The sequence below is a fragment of the Dama dama genome, chromosome 9 (genome assembly GCF_033118175.1).
Source record: "Dama dama isolate Ldn47 chromosome 9, ASM3311817v1, whole genome shotgun sequence".
NCBI classification, from domain to species: Eukaryota; Metazoa; Chordata; class Mammalia; order Artiodactyla; family Cervidae; genus Dama; species Dama dama.
In genome coordinates this window covers 28844271-28869154 of record NC_083689.1, presented here as the reverse complement: position 1 = coordinate 28869154, position 24884 = coordinate 28844271, and the positions used below count along the sequence as shown (strand labels likewise).

At 40.3% G+C, this 24884-nt stretch overlaps 1 protein-coding gene across 1 annotated transcript in view; it reads right to left on the bottom strand.

The window, feature by feature from the left end:
• FBN2 (fibrillin 2) overlaps positions 1 to 24884 on the bottom strand; it is a 214237-nt gene that overhangs the window by 51610 nt on the left and 137743 nt on the right. The window contains exons 20-33 of the mRNA XM_061152176.1: positions 21219 to 21356; positions 20579 to 20629; positions 19989 to 20114; positions 16035 to 16262; positions 15386 to 15511; positions 11693 to 11821; positions 10801 to 10926; positions 8586 to 8711; positions 7983 to 8105; positions 7690 to 7815; positions 7254 to 7379; positions 6027 to 6149; positions 3451 to 3573; positions 1623 to 1748 (exon numbers count right to left, since the gene is read on the bottom strand). Coding sequence (XP_061008159.1) covers positions 1623 to 1748; positions 3451 to 3573; positions 6027 to 6149; positions 7254 to 7379; positions 7690 to 7815; positions 7983 to 8105; positions 8586 to 8711; positions 10801 to 10926; positions 11693 to 11821; positions 15386 to 15511; positions 16035 to 16262; positions 19989 to 20114; positions 20579 to 20629; positions 21219 to 21356 — 1797 coding nt within the window. The remainder of the gene's footprint in view (positions 1 to 1622; positions 1749 to 3450; positions 3574 to 6026; positions 6150 to 7253; positions 7380 to 7689; positions 7816 to 7982; positions 8106 to 8585; positions 8712 to 10800; positions 10927 to 11692; positions 11822 to 15385; positions 15512 to 16034; positions 16263 to 19988; positions 20115 to 20578; positions 20630 to 21218; positions 21357 to 24884) is intronic.

Here is a 24884-nt window from a genome sequence, read left to right as displayed (position 1 = left end):
AGGCAGAATCACAGAATTACATTTTGGGGATCTCAAAAGTTGACATCTATCTAAATGGAGCAGAGGGTGAGCTATGTGTGTGCTACTCTCAGATGCCCTGGCAATTGGGATTTCTCTACATGGAAGTGACATATTTTGGGAAAGTCAACATAGGAAAGAAGTACAGTAAATAGAAACTATTTAGTATCACCTTGGGGGAGGTTCTGGGAAAAATTTTAGAAGGGCCTAGGCCACAGATACTGGAATAGAACTACGAAGGGCAAATGTTGTCTTAAGTATAAAGGATTAATTTTGAAATTTTATGTTGGCAAAAGTGTCTGGATACTGCTAACTTGTTCCTTTTCCCACCAATTCTTGTCTAGCTGACGTGCATAATAAATCATGTAATTCCATGACCATACTGACTCACAGTTTCTACTAACTGGCTTCAATGCTTAGAAAGAAGCAAGACTAAGAGAAAAAAAAAATTCATTCTACAGCTGCTCTGTATAAAATGGTTTAGATTCTGCTCAACCTAGCAGGTCAAAGTAGAAGCACAAAGACTTTCAGTTTCTAGTATTTTCCCAGGGCCTACTACTTATTCTCTTGTTCTGATTCGATCCAAATTTGTAGATATTCATGGAAAATTCCATGATCTTTTAGGCACACTTTCTCTCTTGAGTGATACTTCTGGTGGTGGGGCAGAGTCAGGCTCTAGTTCAAGCTGCCCCAGATTGTATAATTTTCATTTGGTTGGTGAAGTGTATGCCTGTGTGTGTGTGTAAGCTGGCATTTACTATTTCTGTTCATTTGACTAGGGACTCACGTAGGGAAAGCCTATAATCTGGTTTCATTTAAAAAATCTTTGCCTAGCAGCCAGCCTGAGTTATTTTTTTAAGGTTTTTTATGAATCACTAATTTCGTTAAAAACTTTATGGCATATGAATCGTTTTCAGTCCTCTCCTTTCTTTATTTACATTTTAATGTACTCTTGAGAACACAGTGATGACCCAAACTCGATGCAATGTGAATTGAGTCTCTAATGTAAAAGAAAATTCAACTTCTTTTACTTGGAAAGATATCACACTAGTTACAAAGTCCCATTTCCAGGAAAGGGGGTGAAGTCATAACTTAAGAGGAAGGCGACACGACTATTCAGCAAAAGGTGTAGTTCTTGATGAGTTCCTGAAGAGGACCTCCAGTCCCAGACATGCAGACAGTCGACTCAGGTTAAGAAGGTAACGCCAAAAATGAGCTACCTAGATTCTGACAAACACATTTACATAGCAGTGATTGAGGTACATAACGTATCATATTTTAAAAGCTGAACAGTTTATCCACATGTCATTCATTTAGTGATTAAAAACAAAAGAAAAAGTTAAAAAAAAAGAAATAGTTAAAAAAAATTGAATAAGCCAAAGTTCCAACTATTGGCTCTTGGCCAGGAAAACTTCATAAGAGATGAAAGCCGCCTTCATCATTATTCATTCGGCAAAATAATCCATGCTTAAACAAATGACTTTTATATGTGCAGCATGTGCTGTGTATTCTGCTTCCAGGTGGAGCCCGTTCCAGCCCTTTTTGTGGTTTCATTTGTTGCAGTTGATCCAACTTGGAAATGAGTTGGAATCCTGGTGACCCACCTTGGCAGGACCTGCTGTCTGAGGCTGGCGTGAAGCCCATCTCACACTCGCAGCGATATGCGCCTGGGACATTGAGGCATTGTCCGTTCTCACAGAGATTTATGTTTTCTGCACATTCATCAACATCTGTTGAAGGAGCAAATTACATCTCTATTAAAGTTCCAAATCTCCTGACACATTTTTTTCTCTGTTCCATAACTAAACCAATCTCACTGGCCTGAGTTAGTGTTCATTAACATCAAACAATTATCCATACACACCTAAATAAAGGTATGCCATTTGACAGAAAAGCTATTTAATCTATAACATGCAATTCTATCACGATAAACAGGAGGAATGAGGTATGAGATGTTTCTCCCATCTGTCTCAGTTCTCTTTAAGGCTAATTTGATGCATCAGTGCTATAGCAACATCATCTAGAGATAGCCAAGAATGTTGGACTTAATCTTAAAATGGCATTAATTCATTTGAAAACATTAGAGTTAAAATGAACAACTCTTTCTTTCACTAATTCAAGCATTTTTAAGCAAAGCAGGGACACTCTATGGGAATGAGGGAAGTTTCTTTCATGCCATTACGATCTCATTAAATTTTAATTACACAAAGAAGAATCTCATTCTTATTTTAATTACACAAATGAGCATTATTCATAGATCTTAAAGACAATTCATTTGACTCTATCACATGGAAAAAGGGGTTAAGGGCAGAAACCAATGTTTATTGAGGGCCTAACACTTGCCAGGGAGTGTGCTAGTTCCCTGATATGCATGTTTTCATTTAGTTCACCAACCCTGTGAGGTTTAGAAGAGGAAGGACCTGAGGCTAAGAGCAGCCGACTGAGCCGTGGGAGTCACAGTGAGCTAATGTGCGGTTGAGCCAGGGTCTGAGTGCAGCTGTGTCTGACTCCAAGGCCAGGCCCTTGCCTTCACACCACAGTGCAGACATGCTGAGAAAGACACAGCACCCAAGGCTTAAAAGGAAGAAAGCTTTACAACTGAATACACATCTTTTCTTAAAGAGGCATTAGAAAATTTTAAGTCTGAGTTCTTGACGTCAATAACCATAACAAAAAATTCTCTTTTAATTTGGGGTTAAATGCATGTACATTAAACTGAGAAACACCTATCTTTCAAGCTGAGAAGTATTGTTCTTTATGTCCAGCAAGATGATTCTAGCCTTTTACATGAATATAATGAATGGATGTTTTATCCTCAAAGAATGTAGTATGAATTTAGTCACATTTACTGAGCTCTTATGATGCATGTTTCTAAGCTCTTTACTTATATCATTCCATTTAATCCTTTCAAAACCATATGATAAACTGAGATTTTTATAAACACAATAAATAACCGTGATTGGGTAGGTCATAGATTTTAAGAAGCTGAATAGTTTTCCCACATGTTGTTCATTCGGTGATATAAAAAAAGAAGGGGGGGAAATAGTATCATTATCATTACTGCCACTGTGTCCATTCCAAAATGGAGAAACTAAGGACACACAGGTTAAGGAGCTTGCTTAAGGCTACACAGCCAGTAAGCAGCACAGGCAACGTCTGAGTCCAAGTGGTCTGAATCAGAACCTGTGTTTCTGGCCATCGTGTTAACTAATGAATAAAAGGAAATGACAGTCATTAAGACCACATAGTAGTCATAAATGCCATTATTTTAAAAAATTTCCCGGTTTTTGTGTTTAATGTAAGCAAAAATACACATGCACCTACAAGTCAAGTGTAAAGACAGAGGTAGTGATTTCAACCTCCTTTAACTACAGTTTTCTTCCAATGAAAAAGACATATACAGTGCTCTGTGAAAATCAGGACCTCACCCACCTGAGCAAGTAAATCCATCTCCAGTGAACCCTTCGGAGCAGGCACATCGGTAGGAGCCTGGGGTATTAACACATTGAGCATTTATGCTGCACTGGTGGGTTCCATTAGAACATTCGTCCAGATCTGCATGTCAAGAGAACACAGCAGTGAAATTCAGAAATGAAGATGGAATATTTAAACACCCAGAAAGATTTTCATTTGTCTTAATTTAAATGTAAAGTGGCCAAATGGAATATGTTTTAGTTGATTGGTAAAGTCACAGTTCTAATTTTCTAAGACCTCTGATCTATGATCCAAAATGTTCATGCTACAAACATGGGCCAAAATAATTAGTTCAAGTGTTTTTTGAGCTATCTAATCAACTAGAATTATAATGTTTAAAAGAAAACCAGGGCTAGATTTCCTTCTGATTTCTACTTAGGGGGGATTTTATCATTGGCTACTTTGTCACTAAAAATGTGGGTAATTTTCAAGATAATATTGAACTTCAGAGCAGGACAATTACCATAGAGTTTTCAAGTTCATTTTATAGATGAGGAAACCAAGATAGGATTCTTGACCTCACAGAGCGCCTGGTTTAGTCACTAAGTTGTGTCCGACTTCTTTGTGACCCCATGGACTGTAGCCTGCCAGGCTCCTCTCTCTATGGAATTTTCCTGGCAAGGTTACTGGAGTGGGTTGCCATTTCCTCCTCCAGGGGATCTTCCAGACCCAGGGATGGAACCCACATCTCTTGGGTCTCCTGAATTGGCAGGTGGATTCTTTACAGACTGAGCTGCCAGGGAAGCTCATGGAGGCCCTAGTCTAATGGAAAAGACACATGCTAAACACAGAAAATTAAATTAAACACTGTTTTACATATACCATGAAGAAATATGAGGAAATAAGAAAAGGAGTCTAATTTGGAATGCAGGAATTAGGAAAGTCCCACTGACAAATTATTTTTAGTTAACTTTGCACCTGAAGGATGAGCAAGAGTTGACCTGCTAAAGAGAAGCAGGGATGGGTCTTCCCTGCAGAGGGAACAGCACATATAAAGACATTGAGAAGGAAGAGCACTTGGTGTGACAATTAAAGGAGGTCAGAGTGATAAAGCACAACGTAGGAGACTCAGGATAATGGAGGGTGAAGCAGGAGAGACGGCAGCAAGATGCCACAAGGTCTTCTAAACCATGTGAAGGAAGCTGAATTTTATCCGGAACTCAATGGGCTAAAATGATAATTATGAAGAAATCAGACCCATGGTTTAAAAAATTGGTCTGGCTGCTATGTGGAGAATGGATTGCAAGAGGACCAGAGAGGGAGCGAGCAAACATATGACGAGGTCTTTTAGTAACTAACAGAGAGGAAGAGGCTGGGGAGACAGACAGAACAGCTGCAACCAGAGCAGGGGGATGGAGTTGGAAAGAAGCAGGTGGATCCAGTGCCTGCACGTGGTTAAATCTCTTGTATTGAAGGCAGGCTATTTTCCAATAGTTGGCCAAAGTGACAGATGGACAAACAGCACCAAAGAAGGAGGCTAGAAAAGGAGAAAAACAGTGAACAAATGGTACTAGAATAACGGGAATGGGGATATGGCTGAAAAATCATTGGATTAATGATAGAAAGCTGTCCGGACTAGGATAGGGAGCTAGTGGACTTAATGATGCCACGATAGAATGTTCCTTAGCAAAGTTATTTAGAAACTATGGTAATTCAAATTCTAGTCAGCTACAAACATATGACAAGTGTAAAACAATTGAGTGGATAAGAAAGTACATTCAAATAAACTAATATGTTTTTAATAAGAGATCTTAAAACTATCACCGAATCCTTACCTCAGGCTTATCAGGTTTTAATGAGGAATTGTGGGGAGGGCAGTTTCACCTGCTTTAACTGGTATTTTGAATTGAGCTGGATAATTTTTATATGTTGGAACACACTTCATTGTTAAGCAGCACTATGAATGATACCAACCAAGAGGAAAATCCAGTTCCCTGCCTCCCAGCTATAAAGGACTTAATAGCCTCTAGTCAAGAACCATAAAACTTGGAGAATGGCAACTGTCTTCCCATGCTCCTTCTAATCTGGCCTCTTGGAATCCAAACATTTAGGTTTCCCTGGAAGAAGAATTCTATTTTCTATTAAGAAGTTTGCTATCAATCAGTTATTACAGACTTAGGTTATCTGAAAAAAAAAAAAAACAAACAAAAAACTCTTTACATTCCCTTCATTTATTTCACTGGGTTTTATATCTTATGATTACTCTAGAAAAAGACTGAAAAAATATATGAGTCATTTTTCATCCTACAGCTGTTTGGATTTCTGGCTGCACATCAAATAACTTAGTGAACAACAACACATTAAAATGCAGATGCCAAGGCATATTGTTGTAATTTGATCACTTATACAAAGGTTAAAGCAAACTCTTGGACAGGAATTATCTTGCAATGAAATACAGCCTTTGATTTGCAAGAGACTAAATGAAAATAAGAGGCATGTTCCTATTCAAGTATGTGGGTTAACAACTGTGCAAAGAACAGCCTCTAGGAATTTTGCGTCTTAGCAAAGCTTATTTACATTTGCAAACTACTCACCAATACATTTGATGCCATTTCCAACCCAGCCTTCTCTGCAGCTACACTTGAAGCTTCCTGGGATGTTTAGACACGAGGCATGCATGTCACAGTTGTGGGCACCAATTTCACACTCATCCACATCTGAGAAACCACAGTCAATGTGGAGAAGATAAGAGACAACCTAATTAATTCTACTTTCAAGATATGTCTGTACAGGCAAAGTTTTAAAGCAAACACAGAGAAAATAACCTGACTTTTAATTTTTAATATGTTTAGGCTCCAACAGAATCTGGAAGTGCATGATCCAAGTCAAACAAGGCCTTCCCTGAAAGAAATTGCCAGCCACAATATACAAAAATATTCCCTGGAAATGTTATCTGGAAAACGACCAGATGCTTATCAGTATATGTATACAGTGCCTTGTGTGTGTTGTGTGTGTACACATATACATTTATGAACATACAGAGTTCTTTCCTTATTTGCTCTTTTCTGGAGGTGTAGGCTTAAGGAAGGTCTGGGCTACAGTCTAAGTCACTTACCACCTGGCTTGAGCAAAATACCCCTACAAGAACCTTGAGCAGTGATGGACATCTGGCCCAAAGAACTGACCCTGGGACTTCAAGTCCCATCCCCTCTTTTAGAAGACTGAAATTATTTAGTAGAGAGAGAGTAAGGGATAAACTGGGTGGGATGAACCAAGAACAAAGGCATAAAGAGTAAATTTGGGTAGGGAGAAAAGAAGGCAAAAGCAAATGGAAAGAGGGGAGAAAAGAAGAAAGGAAAAGATGAGGGAAAGAAAGGAAGAAAAAGAGTCTAAATACAACATTTAGATTAATTTCTGTTAGTTTAAAAGCACTGCGAAACTTAGCGACAACCGAGCTTCCTCCAGGTCCTTTGGTGCTCCTTCTTTACGTGTATCTCCTGTTGGGGCAGCAGGTTAATTAGGAAAGTGAACGCTGCCCCGAGAGCACGTGAGAACCATGTGGGCCACACTCTACACCCACCCTCCCACTCTGCATCCAAGCCCGTTCACAGTGAGGTCTGTGGCTCGGCGGCTCAGATCATGCCCATCTACTACAGAGCAGGACCAAATACATCACACGGGCTCTGGGCGTTTCTCACCAAATTACTGCTACAACCCGACGGGGGTGAAAGCACAAGACATCCCAGGGAACAAGCGGTTTTGCAGGTTAACCTCTGAAATGCAAGAAGCTGGAACCCAGGGGATACAAGCTTGACCCCTACCTGTGCATCCCGTGGTCCCTTTCTTCACCGAATACCCCAGCTGACAGTGGCAAATGAAGGAGCCCTTGGTGTTCTCACATTCCCCAAACATGCAGATGTTGGAATTTAAGTCACACTCATTCACGTCTAGAAAATTTTCAATACCATGGTTAATACGTATTCATTCCATAGATTAAAAAGCTATTTTAAAAAATGAATAGAATAATACAAACAAAATTTCAAATATAATGTCTAATATCTGCAGGACCCAGTACTGCAGATAAGTATTCTGTCTTTAAGGCTTTTCTTTCAAACAGTTCTTCCTTTTCCGCTTTTACACCTTCTAATACAATGGTTTGAATTTTAAAAATAACCAAAAAAGCCTCTTCTTCTTATGTGTATATATGAGTGTGTGCATACTGCACATAAATATTTATCCCGCTCGCATGATACCCACCAATGCACGTTTTCATGTCCATGGAAGCCATGAAGCCATCATAACACAGACAACGGTACTCTCCGGGAATGTTGGTGCACTGCCCACCATCACAGATATCAGGATTATTTTCACATTCATCAATATCTGATGACACAAATTCAACATCAAATGAAAACAAGAACGGCTTTTACTAAGCTCACGTATCTTTTTTTCCATCCAGTTTCACTCAAAATATCTGGAGCCAGATTCGCAAGATAAAATTAACCAGACACACACATGCACACACAGTCTGAGTATTTTCCTTTCTGTACCTGCGCATGACCTCCCATCTGGCATCAGGGCATACCCTTCGCTGCAGCTACATTCGTAGCTTCCTTCCGCATTAGTGCACTGCGTGTCGCAGCCTCCATTCATTATCATGCACTCATCAATATCTGTGAAAACATTACCACCACGTTACTTGTCAGAGGTACTTCCCCTTTTTTTTTAAGGAGAGTTTTTCTTTTTAAACAGATAAAAGTTTAAATAGTTTTGGATTTTCTCTCCACACCCACCCCCCCAATTCAATCATGCTGATTTATCACTGTACCATTAGTCTTTCTCAGTTCCTTTCATTTCCTTTTAGACAGTGTTTCATTTGACATTTATTTAGCTCTACTAACCTATGATTAAAGAACTCAGAAACACAATATAATATGAAATATACACAGACAGAAATATAGGACGTTTTCTAGGCTAAAAGCAGAGGTTCCTCTGCAAAACCACCAAACCATGGCATCTTAGAGATCTGCCCCCATACTTAGATTCACTTTCAGGACAAAAGACTCCCATTGACTTCATTATATATTCAGTACCAGAAGCACTCCTAGGCTGACTTGAGGAATCCAAGTTCCAGACCCGCTTGGCCTCCTTACCTGTACAGCCCTGCCGGTCTGGCGTGGCCTGGTACCCAGGATTGCAGGAGCACTGATAAGTTCCAATCATGTTTACACATTTCCCATTTCTACACAAATTGTCACTCAGAGAGCATTCATTAATATCTATAAAAAGATACACAGAATTAACGTTTATGAAATCACAAAGTCATTTTAAACTATCAAGAATATGCTGCATTGGAGCAATGGGCTTTATCATTATCCAAAGGGTTTTATTTATTAATACTTCAGGGGGAAGTGAGATGATCTCCTGGGGAAATTTAAAGAAAATGCTGCAATAATCTATATTTCTCTTAGTTCTATCTACAACAGCGCTGTCCGCTGGAAGTTTCTATGTTAACAGAACTGTTTCAAATCCATGCTGCCCCATGTGTAGCTGTTACTGAGGGCCTGAAATGTGGAGAGTATGACTAAGGAACTGAATTTTTAATGTTATTCAATTTTAATCAAATTTAAATAGCCACATGTGGCTAGTGAGTACCACATTAGACCCCCTCCACTTAGCACATGCCAGAAATAAAGCTGGATGATACTTAATGTATGAATTCACATGCTCAGCTGGTCCTAACAGGATGGTCACTTGTCTAAATAACATGACGGCTCCAGAGGGAAGACGTCTGGTTCCACAGAACAGAGGGGCTGGAAACAGGGCCCTCCTTTTTCAAGTTTTCATGGCATTGTGTTTAGTGAGCCTGGACAGGTGGATTACAGATTATATTGACTGCTTTTAAATAAGCTAAATATTATAAGATGGGCAGATATCTTGAAAAAAAAAAAAAACTCCTGAAAAGATCTGTGGAAGAAACTAGTTCTAATAATGCAAAAATAGAAGAGCAACAAAATGGTAGAGAGACATTCTTTACACAAGTTACCTGTCAAACACGATCTAGGAAAAAAATCAGATGTAACAAGAAATTCACTTTGAATTCTCAAGATTACGAGGAGGATGTGACAGATTTATGTTCAGATGAAATATTTTATTGAACATGCAAAAATACATATCTTAAAATGTTCACTATAACACTGAGGGAAACTTTTTCAGCTATAAAATCCAGTCATAAAAAATTCATTAAAAATATGAAAATTAATTAGCAAAATAAATTTCTGAACTAAGAAACAGATCTGAGTCACTAGTATCACAAATATGAATAAATATTCTGCAATTATCTGTGTGAAATACCTTTTTGTACTATTATTAATGTGGAATTTAAAATATTTAAAACCTTTAAATTCACCTTTTTATAATGACTTTGAAAAATGAAGCAGACTCATAGATACAGAGAACAAACTAGTGTTTAGCAGTGGGGAGAAGAAAGACGGGAGGGGCAAAATAGGGGTGGGGTAAAAAAAGAGTTATTATGGGATTATATGAAAGCGCATATGCAAAACTTTTAAAAATTGTAAAGCTCTATAAAATTTAAAGACTCTTTCCTTCAGTAAAAACATTAAAAGTTTAAAAAGTAAATAAAATGCCTGGTCTATGATTTAAGATTCACCTAATCATTAGCCCAGTGATATAAATATGGGTTATAAATAGACAGGTGTAGACAGGGATGTGTTCAAATGCTTTTATTTGGGAGTGTGGGATCTGTTTTATTTTAAACTGTTTTATTTGCTTACACCTTCAAGAAAGATTTCCTGTGAAGAAAATGTTTCCTGGCTAAGGCAACGTTTTAAAGCCTGTGGACTGCTTCAGGACCAGCGGTGATCTTCTCTTATCGCACCCCCTTCCCTGCTGAGCTCAGGGCCAGGGAAGCCTCAGGGCTTCTGTGAGGAGCGGGCAGGAGGGAGCCCATGTGCTCACACGCAGGTGAGCAGACCCTGGGATGACAGACACAGGGCATGGGGCGGATTCTGTGCACAGGTGTGCTCCCAGGGGAACTGTCAGGGAGCTGCCGTCCCGTCCCAGCCGACCCGGAGGAGGGAACTACAAGGCCTGACACAGGGCAGGGTCCCTTCCAGAAAGCTGGTAACAAAAAAGAGGGGAGCAGGGGTAATGCCGCTCATTTGAGTGCGTCACCAAAGCATTCTCTAAAGACACACGGCCTGACTCCAGATGTGTGGACTCTGAACTCCCAAATTGTAATCAGCTAGATTTCATATGCCCCAAACAAGTTCACTAGAAAAACCTCTGATCTTTACGATCTTTCCAGGTTGAACTGGGAGGGTTTATGTGCCGAGGAGACAAGCTCACCCACACAGTCCTCACGTGACGGTGACAGCTCGTGTCCCAGTGGGCAGTCACACTGAAAGCTGCCCTCAGTGTTCACGCAGGTGCCACCCCTACAAAGGAGAGGGTTACGTTCACATTCGTCAATGTCTGAAAGGTAAAAACGTGAGAGCCATTAAAGAACTCTGAGGAGACACTGTTCACGGACACAGACTGGGACAAAGATTCGTTATCTCAGTCACGGTGATTCCAATGGAGTTAACACCAAATGGGGTCAGCTTCTCCTCACTTTCTCTATGTTTAGTAGATTTAAGTATCACGTTCTCCTTTGAAAGACAGTGAGCTCTCAAGGCATTTACTTGTATGAAATGGCTCACAAGAGGTAAAAAATAAACAGTGCTTGCATTTCATCAGTCTAAACTCCAGACATCATATGTCTCTATCTCTAATCAAAGTGATAGAAAAATCTTAAGACTGATCACTTTGTATATCCCATGAAATGAGTCCTAAAAGTTGCTAATAAATGCAACAGTGGGCTAAAAGGTGGGCAGTGCCAAGAGCTTGTGTAATAACACATAAGTCAGGAAAAGAAGATGGGATTCTCATAACAATAAATAAATTTGGGGTCAACATCCAACGTCATACATTTAAAGTGAATCCCTGCTCAGTAGTTAGTCTGTGGTGATTTCAGATTCTATAAATAAACAGAACTCAGTCTCCATATCTTACTGCCATTAAGGTGCCAAGAGGCTGGGGCTCCCTAAGAATTAGAGAGGAGCAGATTTCCTGTCTGACATTTAGATCTGTGCTCTCTCGCCACAGCTCCTCGCCAAACACACTGTTAACAGCTCGGAGACAAGCCAAGGTCGCGCTAACGAGTCTGTGCTAGACCTGTTTCTAAAACTGAGCGGCTTACCCATGCAGTTCTTCATCATCATGAACCCGCTCTCGTAGCCTTCGAAGCACTCACACTCAAAGCTGCCCGGCGTGTTGACACAGATCCCACTCCCACAGAGGTCAGGAGAAATCCTGCACTCGTCAATGTCTAATCCACAGGGTTTAAAAGAAATTAAAAAAAAAAACCAGAGTGAGATGAGAAGGTGTTAAGGAACAGAGAGATTTGGCCTTCTAAGTGAAGGTGCTGGAGGAATCGGGTGAGCAGGAGGAGGATGTGTTTTCAGGAGATGCCCTAGATGGGGACAGGGCTGCAGGCACATTCCTTTCCCCAACTGCCAAAACTGTCACAGCCAACGGGCAGGTGCTGTCTTCTTGCCTTTAAGAACTCTGAGACTGTGGACTTCTCTTTATGGTTTAGAAATGGTAACAGAAGGATGAAACAAGCAACTGTGGTATGAGAGGACCAAGGCAGGTGGCAAATGAGGAAGCAGTGGCCACACAGATGGAGTCCCATGCACATCCCAAAGGCCATGCTACTTCTGATGTGCTAGCCATGTCCACCCCTGGTGGGGGCCTGTGGGGGCTGCTGCCTCTGAGCAGGGGCGGCTGGGCTGGCCCCAGGGACAGCTTCAGAGGTGGATGCAGCTACTGAACCCTGAGCCAGAGAACACACATATACGGCAGGGTCATGGAACATGCTCTGTGCTTTTGTGTAATATTCAGATGGAAGAGCCTACTGATCTGATTTTAAAATTGAAAACAAAGGACAATGATGGGCTGTTGTGTTTGTCACTTTTTATACAGCACAGTGAATAAGAATCTTTAATAGTAGCACATGTATTCTCAAAAGCAGGATTCTCTGAGAAATCTCCCATTCCTAAAATCAAGATTTTCAACAGAGTAGTCCTATCTGTAAAATATGATTAAGAAAATATGACTTGTTTAACCATTTTTTTCACAGTGGCGCAAAAATGTGACTGCCAGCAAATGTTTATTTTGGTGAATTTTAAAGTTTTTCTCTCACAGGATTTTATAAATGGCTAATTTGCGCATGTTTCCTTGGGCAGAGGGTGGTCTCAGTCCCAGCTTTCTCCTGGCTTTTGGTGTTTCTCTGTTGATTTTCCCAATTGCAGGACATATATCCTGAAAATCCAGGTACCTTCTTTTGAACAGAAGTCTTAACAAAATCAATTGATTCAATTAAGCAGGTAAATAATGTGCATGCTAATTAGCTTATTTTTTATCTATCAGTATCTAGGAACTGGTAATGAGGACCATATGAAAACACAGAACAAGTTCAATGGCAGAGGAGGGACAAATTCTGGCTGCTGTGATGTGGTGGGAGCTGCACAGTGCAGATTTTGAGCTCTGGAACCAGAGAGCTGGACACAGATCCCACTACTGTCATTTTCTGGGTGCAGGGTCTTGGGAAAATCATTTAATTTCTCTGGGCCTTAGTTTGTTTTATCTGTAAAATGGGGCGTGTGGAAAAAAAAAATGGGGCGTGTGTTAGAACCTGTCTCATAGGAGTAAGTGAATCGACATTTCTTTGTCTTATAAAGAGTGCTGTACATATAATAAGCTCTTCTCTGTTAATAATTAGTATTCTGAAGGGGGTGGTTTTTGAATTGATCCTGGAAGATCTGCACAGAAATTCTAACTTTAAAGATGTAGAACAAATAGAAAGTCAAGAGATAAAATGCCTAGGTAAAGAAAATTAATGCACTTCAGAGAACAGAGTTCTCTGAAGAGAGAACAGGGTTATAGAGAGGCTGATGATGAATGCAAGTATAGGCAAGACAGGTATGGATACTATGGTGACAATGTGGGGAGCAGTAGATGGGCCTTCTGTGCTATGAAGAAGGGCAGCCACCCATGTCCCACTGTCCTTTCACACTATAGCCCACAGCCCTTCAGTGATGTTAATAAACTTCTCTCTTGAACAATTTCAACAAGGCAAGTTTCAGAGTCATTAAATGACGTGGCTGATTTCACACCAAAAACAGAGCAGTCAGAACTGGAGAAGCTTCTTTATCCAGGTCTAGGGTGGTCTGAGTCAATGGAAGTTGCTTTGTGGGAAGTTACACAATCTAAGCCCTACTTTTTAGCATGAAAAACCTGGTAGGTGTGAAACTGAAGGATCTGACTGGGGGAAATTACGGGGTGGGGGGTGAAAGATGCTGGAGGAATCCGCAGTGTAGGAGAGACTATGATGTGCTGCCCAGATCCTGCTTCAGGAAGGAAGTATTCACACATCCTTGCCCTCTGCTTGTGGGACTGTGGCTGCCAGAAAGTCCCGAGGTGGGGGCTACCTTCGGGCGAAACCTCAGCTAATAGGACAGCTCCCCACAATCACAGCCTCCTCTGGGTAGATGTACCCAAATATTCATCATGCAGCTACGTCAACGCCAAGCCCCTATGTCCTAATTCAAGACAATTCTGATGTGAAAGATCTTCCAGAAAGATGCAGAGCTTTGCCACTGGGGGTGCTGAGAACCACACTGGGACTGCATCACAGCCTAACTTTTCCTTCAGGCCCCTTCTGCTTCCTTTCCCTTCCTCCCCAGGTGGTTGACCCCAAAACCAATTCCTAATAAGATTCCAGCATGCTCATCTCTGCTCAGAGTCTGTGCCCTGAACAGCTGAACCTGCATCAGGAATAGTGTAGAAGAAATACTTGCAACAGTCATTTTGATGGAAGAATATACATAATCTTGTCACTTATCTGTTGGGAGAGGAAGGGGTCAAAATTAAGTCTTAGGTTGCAATCCTGAGTGAAACGGTAATATTAATACATGTAAAGAAGACCCTAGACAGAGGAAGCGGGGTGGGAGAAAGGAAGATGAAAAAAGAAACTGTCTAGATGAAAGTCAGAAATTTGAGAGCGGAACTCAGGAAGAACAGAGGCCTAGAGACAGCACCTTGGAGTCAGCTCAACAGAGGCCATCCAAAAAGCCATGGTGGCAGATGCAATTCTGAGAGGCAGAATGTGGAGAGAGCAGACGACTCTGGAAAATGCCAAAGGCAAGAAGACTCTGTGAAGATTAGAAAAGGAACATCACAATCACGACAGGACAATTGAGAGAGGGACACAGCATGAAAAGAAAGAGGGACGAAAATCACGGAGAAGGTCTGGCCGGAGATCAAGGAGAACAGGCACCAGGAGAAATGATTTTTGAACCTAGCAAAGGTGTCTTGCAAGAGTATATATATATATATATATATATATATAACATATATATATATATACACACACACACACACACTCAAGAAATTCTGATGTGCCTTCCAGACGCAGAGGGGTGAGGGGCACTGAGAACCACACTGGGACTGTGTGATACGTATGTGTGTGTCTGTGTGTGTGTGTGATATATGTGTGTGTGTATACATATATATATATGTGGCAGAAGAAGGGAGAACAGCATTCAAAAGTGCACGAGGCTACAAAGCAAATGGGAAAGGAGAGGGTGGGATGAATTCAGAGGGTAGCACTGGCATCTATACACTATCACGTGTGGAATAAATAGCTCGTGGGAAGTTGGTGTATGGCACAGGAGCTCAGCTCAGTGATGAACTAGAGAGGTGGGATGGGGCAGTGGGTGGGAGGGAGGTTTTAGAGGGAGGGGATGTACGTACGCATGTAGTGGTACTTTCAAAACAGCAAAAGAAAGAGAGCCAGGGTTTACCTAATACAACAGAAGAACAGGCTTACCTGTGCAGTTCCTTTCCTCCATGTCTAGAGCAAAGCCACTGTTACAACGGCACTTGAAGCTGCCGATCGTATTCCTGCACTTCCCATAGGTGCACATCCCGGGAAACGCTTTGCACTCATTGATATCTACAAGCAGAACAGAGTTGGAATGAAGAGCCGGTCGAAACCAAAGAGGAGGTCCATCATTTTAAGAACCTACCTTGATGGAAATTAATGTACTCAAGTGAAAATGGGGTGGTGGTGGTAAATTTTTAACTGATGACACGGATGCCACACAGAAAGTTTCAGTTGTGAAAAAGAGTTTGTATTTGTAATGAAGTGTCCTGATCCCTTTACTTCTGACCATTTCTTTTGTAAAGTTTAGGGGGGACAGAGAACTTTTGGCAACATCAGGGCTGCATCTCATCAGGCTGTTCTGAGAAAAGCAGTGGGTACAATAGAAGGATGTAAGAGAAGTGTTATCAGCTGTCCCAGTGTCTTCATTTCAGTACCAACTTGTATAGGGGATTTATGCTCCTGGGCCATAGGCTGGTTGTATGTTCTAACAGAGGAAATAAAGTGGGGAACCAAACGTTTAAAGCAAAATCAAGCCTCAGAGAACGTGGAAGGTGAGCTTTAGTGGAGGGACCCATGCGCTGTGGACGGTTACCTTTGTAAAATGGCCTCCCGGTCAGGACATCCCCTCTGTTGGCAAAGCCGGGCCCCCGCGGGCACAGGCTCTCGTACTCTTTGGTGCCAGGTCTGGGGCACTCCTCACACTCTGTGCCCCAAGCTGCCCCGACCGCACAGCAGCAGGCGTCCATGCGGAACTTCCCAGGCACAGGATGGATGCATTCGTCCTCATCCCACTTCAAGTAACACTGCTCCATGCGGATATCTACAGGGAGCGGGAACCACAGACTGAGGTTAAGCTGTCAAGTCACTGAACATTCACATACCGATCCCCTGCTTAGTCCCTCCCTGGCAGGACTGGTATCGTTTCTATCAGAGCAGTTTATCTCTTTTGTTAGCAGAACATTTCCCATTTGCCTATGCAAGTCTTTTCTTGAAACTATCTCACATCCACAGCCACAGTGAATTACTGTAGCAAAATTGAAGTAGTGACAAGATGTATTTAACCAAGGTATAAGGATGAAGAAAATCCAATACATCCTCTTAGAATGTTACAAAGGTATCATTTGCAGTGATATTACTACTAAGAATTTGTTTTAGTAACTGAAAATCAATGATATAAATTCATACAGAGCATCATTTAGTTACTGAAGGCAATTTGATTTCATTAGTTATTTGATCATGCTGTTGTTCAGTAGCTCGGTTGTATCAGACTATGCAACCCCATGGACTGCAGCACACCAGGCCTGCCTATCTCTCACCATCTCCCAGAGCTTGCTCAAACTCATGTCCATTGAGTCAGTGATGCCATCCAACCATCTTGTCCTCTGTCGTCCCCTTCCCCTCCTGCCCTCAAAAGTTCCCGGCATCAGGGCCTTTTCTAAGGAGTCAGCACCTTGCATTAGGTGGCCAAAGTATTGGAGCTTCAGCTTCAGCATCAGTCCTTCCAATTAATATTCAGGACGGATTCTCTTTAGGATTGACCCATTGGATCTCCCTGCAGTCCAAGGGACTCTCAAGGGTCTTCTCCAACACCACAGCTCAAAAGCATCGATTCTTTGGTGCTCAGCTTTCGTTATGGTCCAACTCTCACATCCATACATGACTACTGGAAAAACCAAAGCTTTGACTAAATGGATGCTTGTTGGCAAAGCGATGTCTCTGCTTTTTAATATGCTATCTAAGTTTGTCACAGTTTATCTTTCAAGGAGTAAGCGTCTTTTAATTTCATGGCTGCAGTTACCAACTGCAGTGACTTTGTAGCCCAAGAAAATAGCCTGTCACTGTTTCCATTGTTTCCCTATCTATATGTCATGAAGTGATAGGACCGGATGCCATGATCTCAGTTTTTGAATGTTGAGTTTTAAGCCATACTGGTACTACTATATTGTCATCTTCAAAAGGTACTTTACTTTTTTCTAAACTTTGGAGATAATTTAAAATTTCAAAAATAGCTTTTCTTTATTATTGGACTTTGAATATTTCTAAACAATTCCATATGATTTTACAGTCATACTTTGTATCAAATTTAAATATGCTGTCAAAAATTAACTTAAAATAAAATTTGTATTATTATAATAACTAGACTGTATGATATTGCAAACTTTTTACTTACTGCTAATTTTATTTTACTTTTTTTTTACTGCTAATTTTAAAAACAACATATTAAAAAGCAGAGACATTACTTTGCCAACAAAAGTCCGTCTAGTCAAGGCTATGGTTTTTCCAGTGGTCATGTATGGATATGAGAGCTGGACTATAAAGAAAGCTGAGCACCAAAGAATTGATGCTTTTGAACTGTGGTGTTGGAGAAGACTCTCGAGAGTCCCTTGGACTGCAAGGAGATCCAACCAGTCCATCCTAAAGGAGATCAGTCCTGGGTGTTCATTGGAAGGACTGATGTTGAAGCTGAAACTCCAGTACTTTGGCCACCTCATGCGAAGAGCTGACTCGTTGGAAAAGACCCTGATGCTGGGAAAGATCGAGGGCAGGAGAAGAAGGGGACGACGGAGGATGAGACGGTTGGATGGCATCATCGACTTGATGGACATGGGTTTCGGTGGACTCCGGGAGTAGGTGATGGACAGGGAGGCCTGGCATGCTGCGGTTCATGGGGTCAAAAAGAGTTGGACACAACTGAGCAACTGAAGTGAACTGAATTTTAAAAATCTTCTTTTAAAATACTTTAAAGATCTTCTAATATAATAATTTAAAAATATTTACTATATAGCTTTTTGAATATTTTTAAATATATAATTATTTGAACACTTATTTAATTTTTTAATTTTAAAATACCTACTTAAAGACCTTGAAGATCTTGGACTGTAATATTACCATTGATCACAATTTGTCTACAAACTCAATTTCAAATACGAGCCTATGTAAAGCTATTTTACCAACTAAAAAGTTATTGTTTCATAACACATTGGGAAAAAATTCCTTAGGTAAATAAAAAATTGTTCAGAGACAACATAGAGTTATTAGAAGTTTCTTTTTCAATCATGAAGCTTAACTTTAGTCAAGGATGACATGGATAAAGTCAAGTAGGCATTACTATAATACAATGTTGATAGAAAGAGCTACTTTATTTACAATCTTTTAAAAAATGGAGCATTAAGAAAATTTTAAACTCTGAAGATGGTAAAGGAAGGGACAGGATCAGTCAGTGTTTGCACACAGAAGCCACATAACTTTGCCACGACTTTCCCCACTGTCTTGTCTAGAAGCATAGCTGCAAGGGACTGGTGAATGTTAACTTCAAACACGAGTCTCCAATTTTTCTTCTATGTTTAACATATAAGTTCTCTTATTACGTTGACTCAGTATAAAAGATTAAACAGAACTAAAACATCTGATTAAAAAACTTAAAAATTTTTTTTGTGCGTGTAAGTTTTTTTTTTTTTTTAAATACATCAGGCTCACAGAAGTCACTCAGGAGTGAGCAGCTCACTGGATGTGTGCTGCATGTGCACTCAGTCACTCAGTCGGATCTGACTCTCTGTGACCCCAGGGACTGTATCCCACCAGGCTCCTCTGTCCATGGAATTTTCTAGGCAAGAATACTGCAGCGGGTCGCCATTGCCTCCTCAGGGGATTTTCCTGACCCAAGAATTGAACCCACATCTCCTTTATCCCCTGCACTGGCAGGTGGATTCTTTACCACTTGAGCCATCTGGCAAGGCCAGGTGTGTGAAAGTAGAAACTTGTAAATATATTGGTATTTGTACACCCATGCTCATAGATGCCTTATTCACAACAGCCAAAAGGTAGATGCCACCCAAGTATCCATCGACAGGTAAGTAGACAAAAAAAGTGTGGTACATACATACAATGGAATGCCACTCAGTCTGAGAAAGTAGAGAAATACTGATACATGCTACAACATGGATGAACTCTGGAGACACCACACTAAGTGAAACAAGCTAGTCACAGAAGGACAAACATCACATGATTCCTTTCATAGGAGGCACTTAGAGCTGCCAAGTCCACAGAGACAGAAAGCAGAAGTATAGATACCAGGGGCTGGGAGAGGGGATAAATGGAAGTTAGTATTTAATAGGTTCAGAGTTTTCCGTTGGGGAAGAGGAATTTTTGAGATTAATTTCTGAGCAGCACCAATTTTCTGTATTACACAGAAACCATTTCATTGAAAAGTGAAAGTCACTCAGTCATGTCAGACTCTTTGTGACCCCATGGACTGTAGTCCATGGAATTCTCTAGGCCAGAATACCAGAGTGGGTAGCCCTTCCCTTCTGCAGGTTATCTTCCCAACCCAGGAATCGAATTGGGGTCTCCTGCATTGCAGGCAGATTCTTAACCAACTGAGCTATTGAGGAAGCCCATTTCATTTAAATTCATCTATTTGAAAAATATTCTCTAGTGAGTTCCTCCAAAATATTTCATTTAAAGCAAGTTTTCCAGCTACCAACCTAATAGATTTGGTCAGGCCACTCCAAAATAAGAAAATGTATGCTTGGTTCATGAATCTTACCCAAACACACACGGCCAGTTCCATCCAATGTAAGGCCTTCAGGGCACTCACAATGAAAAGATCCTTTGCTGTTGACGCAGCGTCCATTTGGGCAAACGCCAGGAAACACCTCACACTCATTAACGTCTGCAGGGAAATGAAGCAAGCAGAGGAATAAAGATGTCACTGATAGAAAAAGCAGGTGTAATCTTACTTCCTGTATAGCATATTCATTCTGCAATAATGTGGATTATTATCTCAGTTAAGCAGATACGTTTCACAACGAAGCTACCAGGTCTCCTGGGTACCAGCTGTGAAAACTACCACAGCCTTGCTCGTCCATAAAACACAGCCAAGACAAGCTCTTTGCCAGCTGCTCTATGCCTTAAAGGTGAGGATTGAAAATTTACCCCAGTGCATAAAGAGGAGAAGTGGGAAACTCAAAGCTGTTTCCTAAGAGTATTATTCTAAAACATTTGTTGACAATATAAGAGTATTTTTATTGAAATTCCAAGGTTTTTGAGAATGATAACTATCTCCAAAGTATGAGAGAGAACGTCAATTTTAAATACTTTCCTAAAGATTCACGATGTTTTCAAAAACCTACTCACCTTCACAAGTAACACCTTTTATCCTGGCAAACCCTCTTGGGCAAGCTGTATCTGTGAGAACGAAGGACACATTTTTTTCCACATTACAAAAGAAAATACAACTGTCCCAAGTGCAACAAACAGAATAATGGAATCAAAATTGAACTAAATAAAAACCACAATCCGGGTTTCAGAGGCAAAGGACTCCAGCTGCCTTTGTTCAATTCAGTGGAGCTGTGGTAACTCTTATCAGTTTTGACCCATATTGAGATTCTCATAATTTCCCCTACAATTCCTTTTTTTTATTTTCATGCTGTCAACTGAATCATAAGTAAACAAAAGATTTAAAGGAACACGAGATCATTTTCTACTGGGACACAGGCAAACAAGAATACTGTAGGATACGGATAGTCATCCAGCAGCTAAATTCTAGTTGCTTTCCCTCCTTGTCTAAAATATTCAGAAGGTCTGCTTACAGTAAGAGGATAAACCCAGCACATATTTCAAGAAGTGAATACATTTTACCAGAAAAGATACCATATTAGGGAGGGTAATGATCTTATGGTCTTCCTCATTAGGTAAACATATAGAGAAAGAGGTGCTCAGCTGAGGAGGAAGCTTTCCGACGCGAAGCCCAGAACCTTCCTGGGCAGGCTCCTACCTAGCTCACAGCGCTCGCAAGGGCTGCCCCAGGCGGCCCCAAGGGTGGCGCAGCATTCGGACTTCAGAGTAGCTCCATTGATGTTCACCTCACAGCGGTTGTCCTGGATGTTGAGCCAACAGGTCCCTTTCAGGCTGTCTGAAAAGGAATAGCAAACAATGGGGAGTTCTCATCTCTGAAGAAAATATAACTCAGTTCTATACACCAAAAACATTCTCCGATAGTATTAAACAGCATAACAGTTATCTTCAAAACTTTTATATATCCTAGACACATTTACATGTACATGCATTTAAATGCATATTACATACAGGTAATTTCACATGATATGGGAATTAATACAATTATATATCTGGGTATTCTAGGAGCAGCTGCTACTGCCCAAGACTTCATACTGGGATTTGCAAATAACAGCCCATGACTGTTATAAGATCATTACTCGTACGAAAAATACTCGTAAGATTTATTCTTTATGGCAAATACTTTGATATTTAAGATTTTCTCCAATGGCACTCTGCAAATAATCTCCTTCTCTCCCAATTCCCTACCAAATAAACCACACACAATGGTTCTTCTATTACAGAGAAAACTTCTATACAGTTTTTCTCTGACTGAAGATAATCATTTGATGAATAATTTGAAAAAAATAAATCTTAAAGATAAAAAAGAAAATAAAACCTCTAAAACCACCATTAAGACACACCATGGATATATTTGATGTATTTTCTTTCAAGATTTTTTCTATGGTATATATGTACAGTTTTATCTCTAGTTCAAAATGTAATACATATTTATGATAAACTATTTGAAGAAATAACAGAGAAAATAAAAAAACTACCTGTAATGCTACCATCCAGATGCAACTACTCCTAACTTTTTAGACTATGTTTCCACACCATATTTAAGTGCCTCCTTAAATGATGGTTAAAAAGAAAAAAAAAAGATTTTGAAGCAGAGAAAAGGAATTCCAAGTTAACATAGCAAGTATTAACTGGGTAAAATAAGTCCTGTGATGATTTCCTTGCAGTACTGTGGATCTCAGTTTCTAGTGTGTAACATTACCAAGTTTCTTACTAAAATGCAGATTCATAAGCCTCCAGGTATGTGGCCTAGGAGTCAGCATGTGAAAAGCTCTGAGATGGTCTCCCTGCAGGTGATATGTAAAATGATTGAACAAAAAGCTTAATAGCATATTACAGTCATAGACTTGGAAAATAATAAAGTAAAAACATATTCCTACAGCATTTACTTTATTTAAAACTCATTTAATAATAAGGACAAATAAGGTTTTACAATAAAAACAATATAACCAGAAACACAGGAGGATTCTTTACCATAAGAGCCAGAGAAGCCCAAGAATACTGGAGTGGGTAGCCGATTCCTTCTCTAGAGGATCCTCCCGACCAAGTAATCAACTTTCAAGGGTAAGACAAAGGAAACACCTCTGTCCTTGACTGAATACAAAAGCTATGCGGCAAGGATGCGGAGAAGAGATGGGTAGTCTGTTTGCTTTTTTCTATTTTGAGATTTAATTTGGATAAAAACTGTGCACAAATGCGTTTGTATCAGCTATCAAATTATAAGTTTTTTATAGGTTTAAACCAGCAAATTCCACAGCATAGAGGAAACAGAGATGATAGTTTAAGGCTATTGTGTATTTAAATGGTCTTTTAAGAGCTGGGTTAATTACTGATTTATCACCTTGACTGTAGTCATTTTAAGATATACTGTGATAAATATTTACTAATATTTACTGAGGCAGCAACAGCACTATTAAAGGCTTTCCATATGTTAGTTTATTTACCCGTTAAAACAACCCTATAAGATATAGACAACTTGCAGATGAGAAAAGTGAGGCACAGGGGCCAACTAATTTACCAGAAGAAGGTCACCCAGCCAGGAGAGGGTCAGCATCAAGATTCAGACTTGCACTGTATGATTTTAGAGATCTCATTCCACAACACAGTGCTTCTTTAGACTGGTATTGTATCAACACTGAAAACTCACAAAATCAATAGACAGACGTACATACACAATCCATCTCTCCTTATTGCTTTTTCTTGTGTGTGTGTGTGTGGGTATATATCTAACTACACACACATGCAAGTCACAATATAGATGTAGTTATATAGTCAGAGGTTGGTTAAGCTCTCCAAAAAAATAAAGCAGGGTAAGCAGATAAGCTAGAGGCTATAGGAATAGTCAAAAAAAAAAAAAAAAAAATAATGATGGCTTGGCTTGGGGGTTGTTGAAATTGATGGTGAGAAGGGGTTGAAATATGGAAAAACTTTGAGTACAATCAACAGGATTTAGATGGATTCAACCTGCCGCTTGAGAGAAAGGCATCAAGAATGACTCTAATCATAAAAATAGAGTTACAATTTGTCAAGACAGAACTGCTTCTAGGAGACCCAGATTTAAGCTTAAAGATAGAAATTTGGTCTCAGACATGCTGTTTGATATGCCAGTTAGACACCCCAGTGGAGATACCATGCAGATAATCAGAAACACAAGTCTGAAACTGGTGGAGAGATTAAGCCTAGAGAGAGAACTGTGAGAGTTAATGTAGAGGCCATCTAAGCATGCATGTAAAACAGAGAAGCAAAAATATCCTAGGACCCCAGGACTGACCTGTGAGACATTTCCAATTGGATAGCAGGAGAAAATGAAAGATTTAACAAGGGAAACTGAGGAAAGAGGCCAGGAAAGTGAAAGGAGAAAAAGAGAATGCCAAAAGGAAAAACTTGAGAGGGGATGAGTGGCGAACTGTGTTAAATACTGTTAATAGACTAAGATGAGGGACAAGAACTGACCATTGGATTTTACAACAGAGAGGTCACTGCCCCTGTTGTGTCCATGAAATGTGAGGACAGAACTCAGATCCAAGCCAAAGATGAGGGAAATGGTATGGATTATGCAGAGCCATCAGATGGAAGCAGTGTAATGCAGGGAAAATCAATCAAATATATTGTTCTATTATATTTCATCACTTCAATCAGAAAATAACAGTCTCTTCAAGCAGTCTATAGAACAGCTGAAGACTGGTTTATATTTACGAAGCTTGCAGAATATGTTCTAAATCCTGAAATTCTTTGTATCTACAGACTTAATTTTTGGGGGCTCCAAAATCACTGCAGATTATAGCCATGAAATTAAAAGACACTTACTCCTTGGAAGGAAAATTATGACCAACCTAGATAACATATTAAAAAAGCAGAGACATTACATTGCCAACAAAGGTCCGTCTAGTCAAGGCTATGGTTTCTCCAGTGGTCATGTATGGATATGAGAGTTGGGTGGTGAAGAAAGCTGAGTGCCGAAGAATTGATGCTTCTGAACTGTGGTGTTGGAGGAGACTCTTGAGAGTCCCTTGGACTGCAAGGAGATCCAATCAGTCCATCCTAAAGGAGATCAGTCCTGGGTGTTCACTGGAAGGACTGATGCTGCGGCTGAAACTCCAATACTTTGGCCACCTGATGCGAAGAGTTGACTCATTGGAAAAGACCCTGATGCTGGGAGGGATTGGGGGCAGGAGGAGAAGGGGACAACAGGGGATGAGATGGCTGGATGGCATCACCAACTCGATGGGCATGAGTTTGAGTAAACCTCGGGAGTTGCTGATGGACAGGGAGACCTGGCGTGCTGCAATTCATGGGGTCGCAAAGA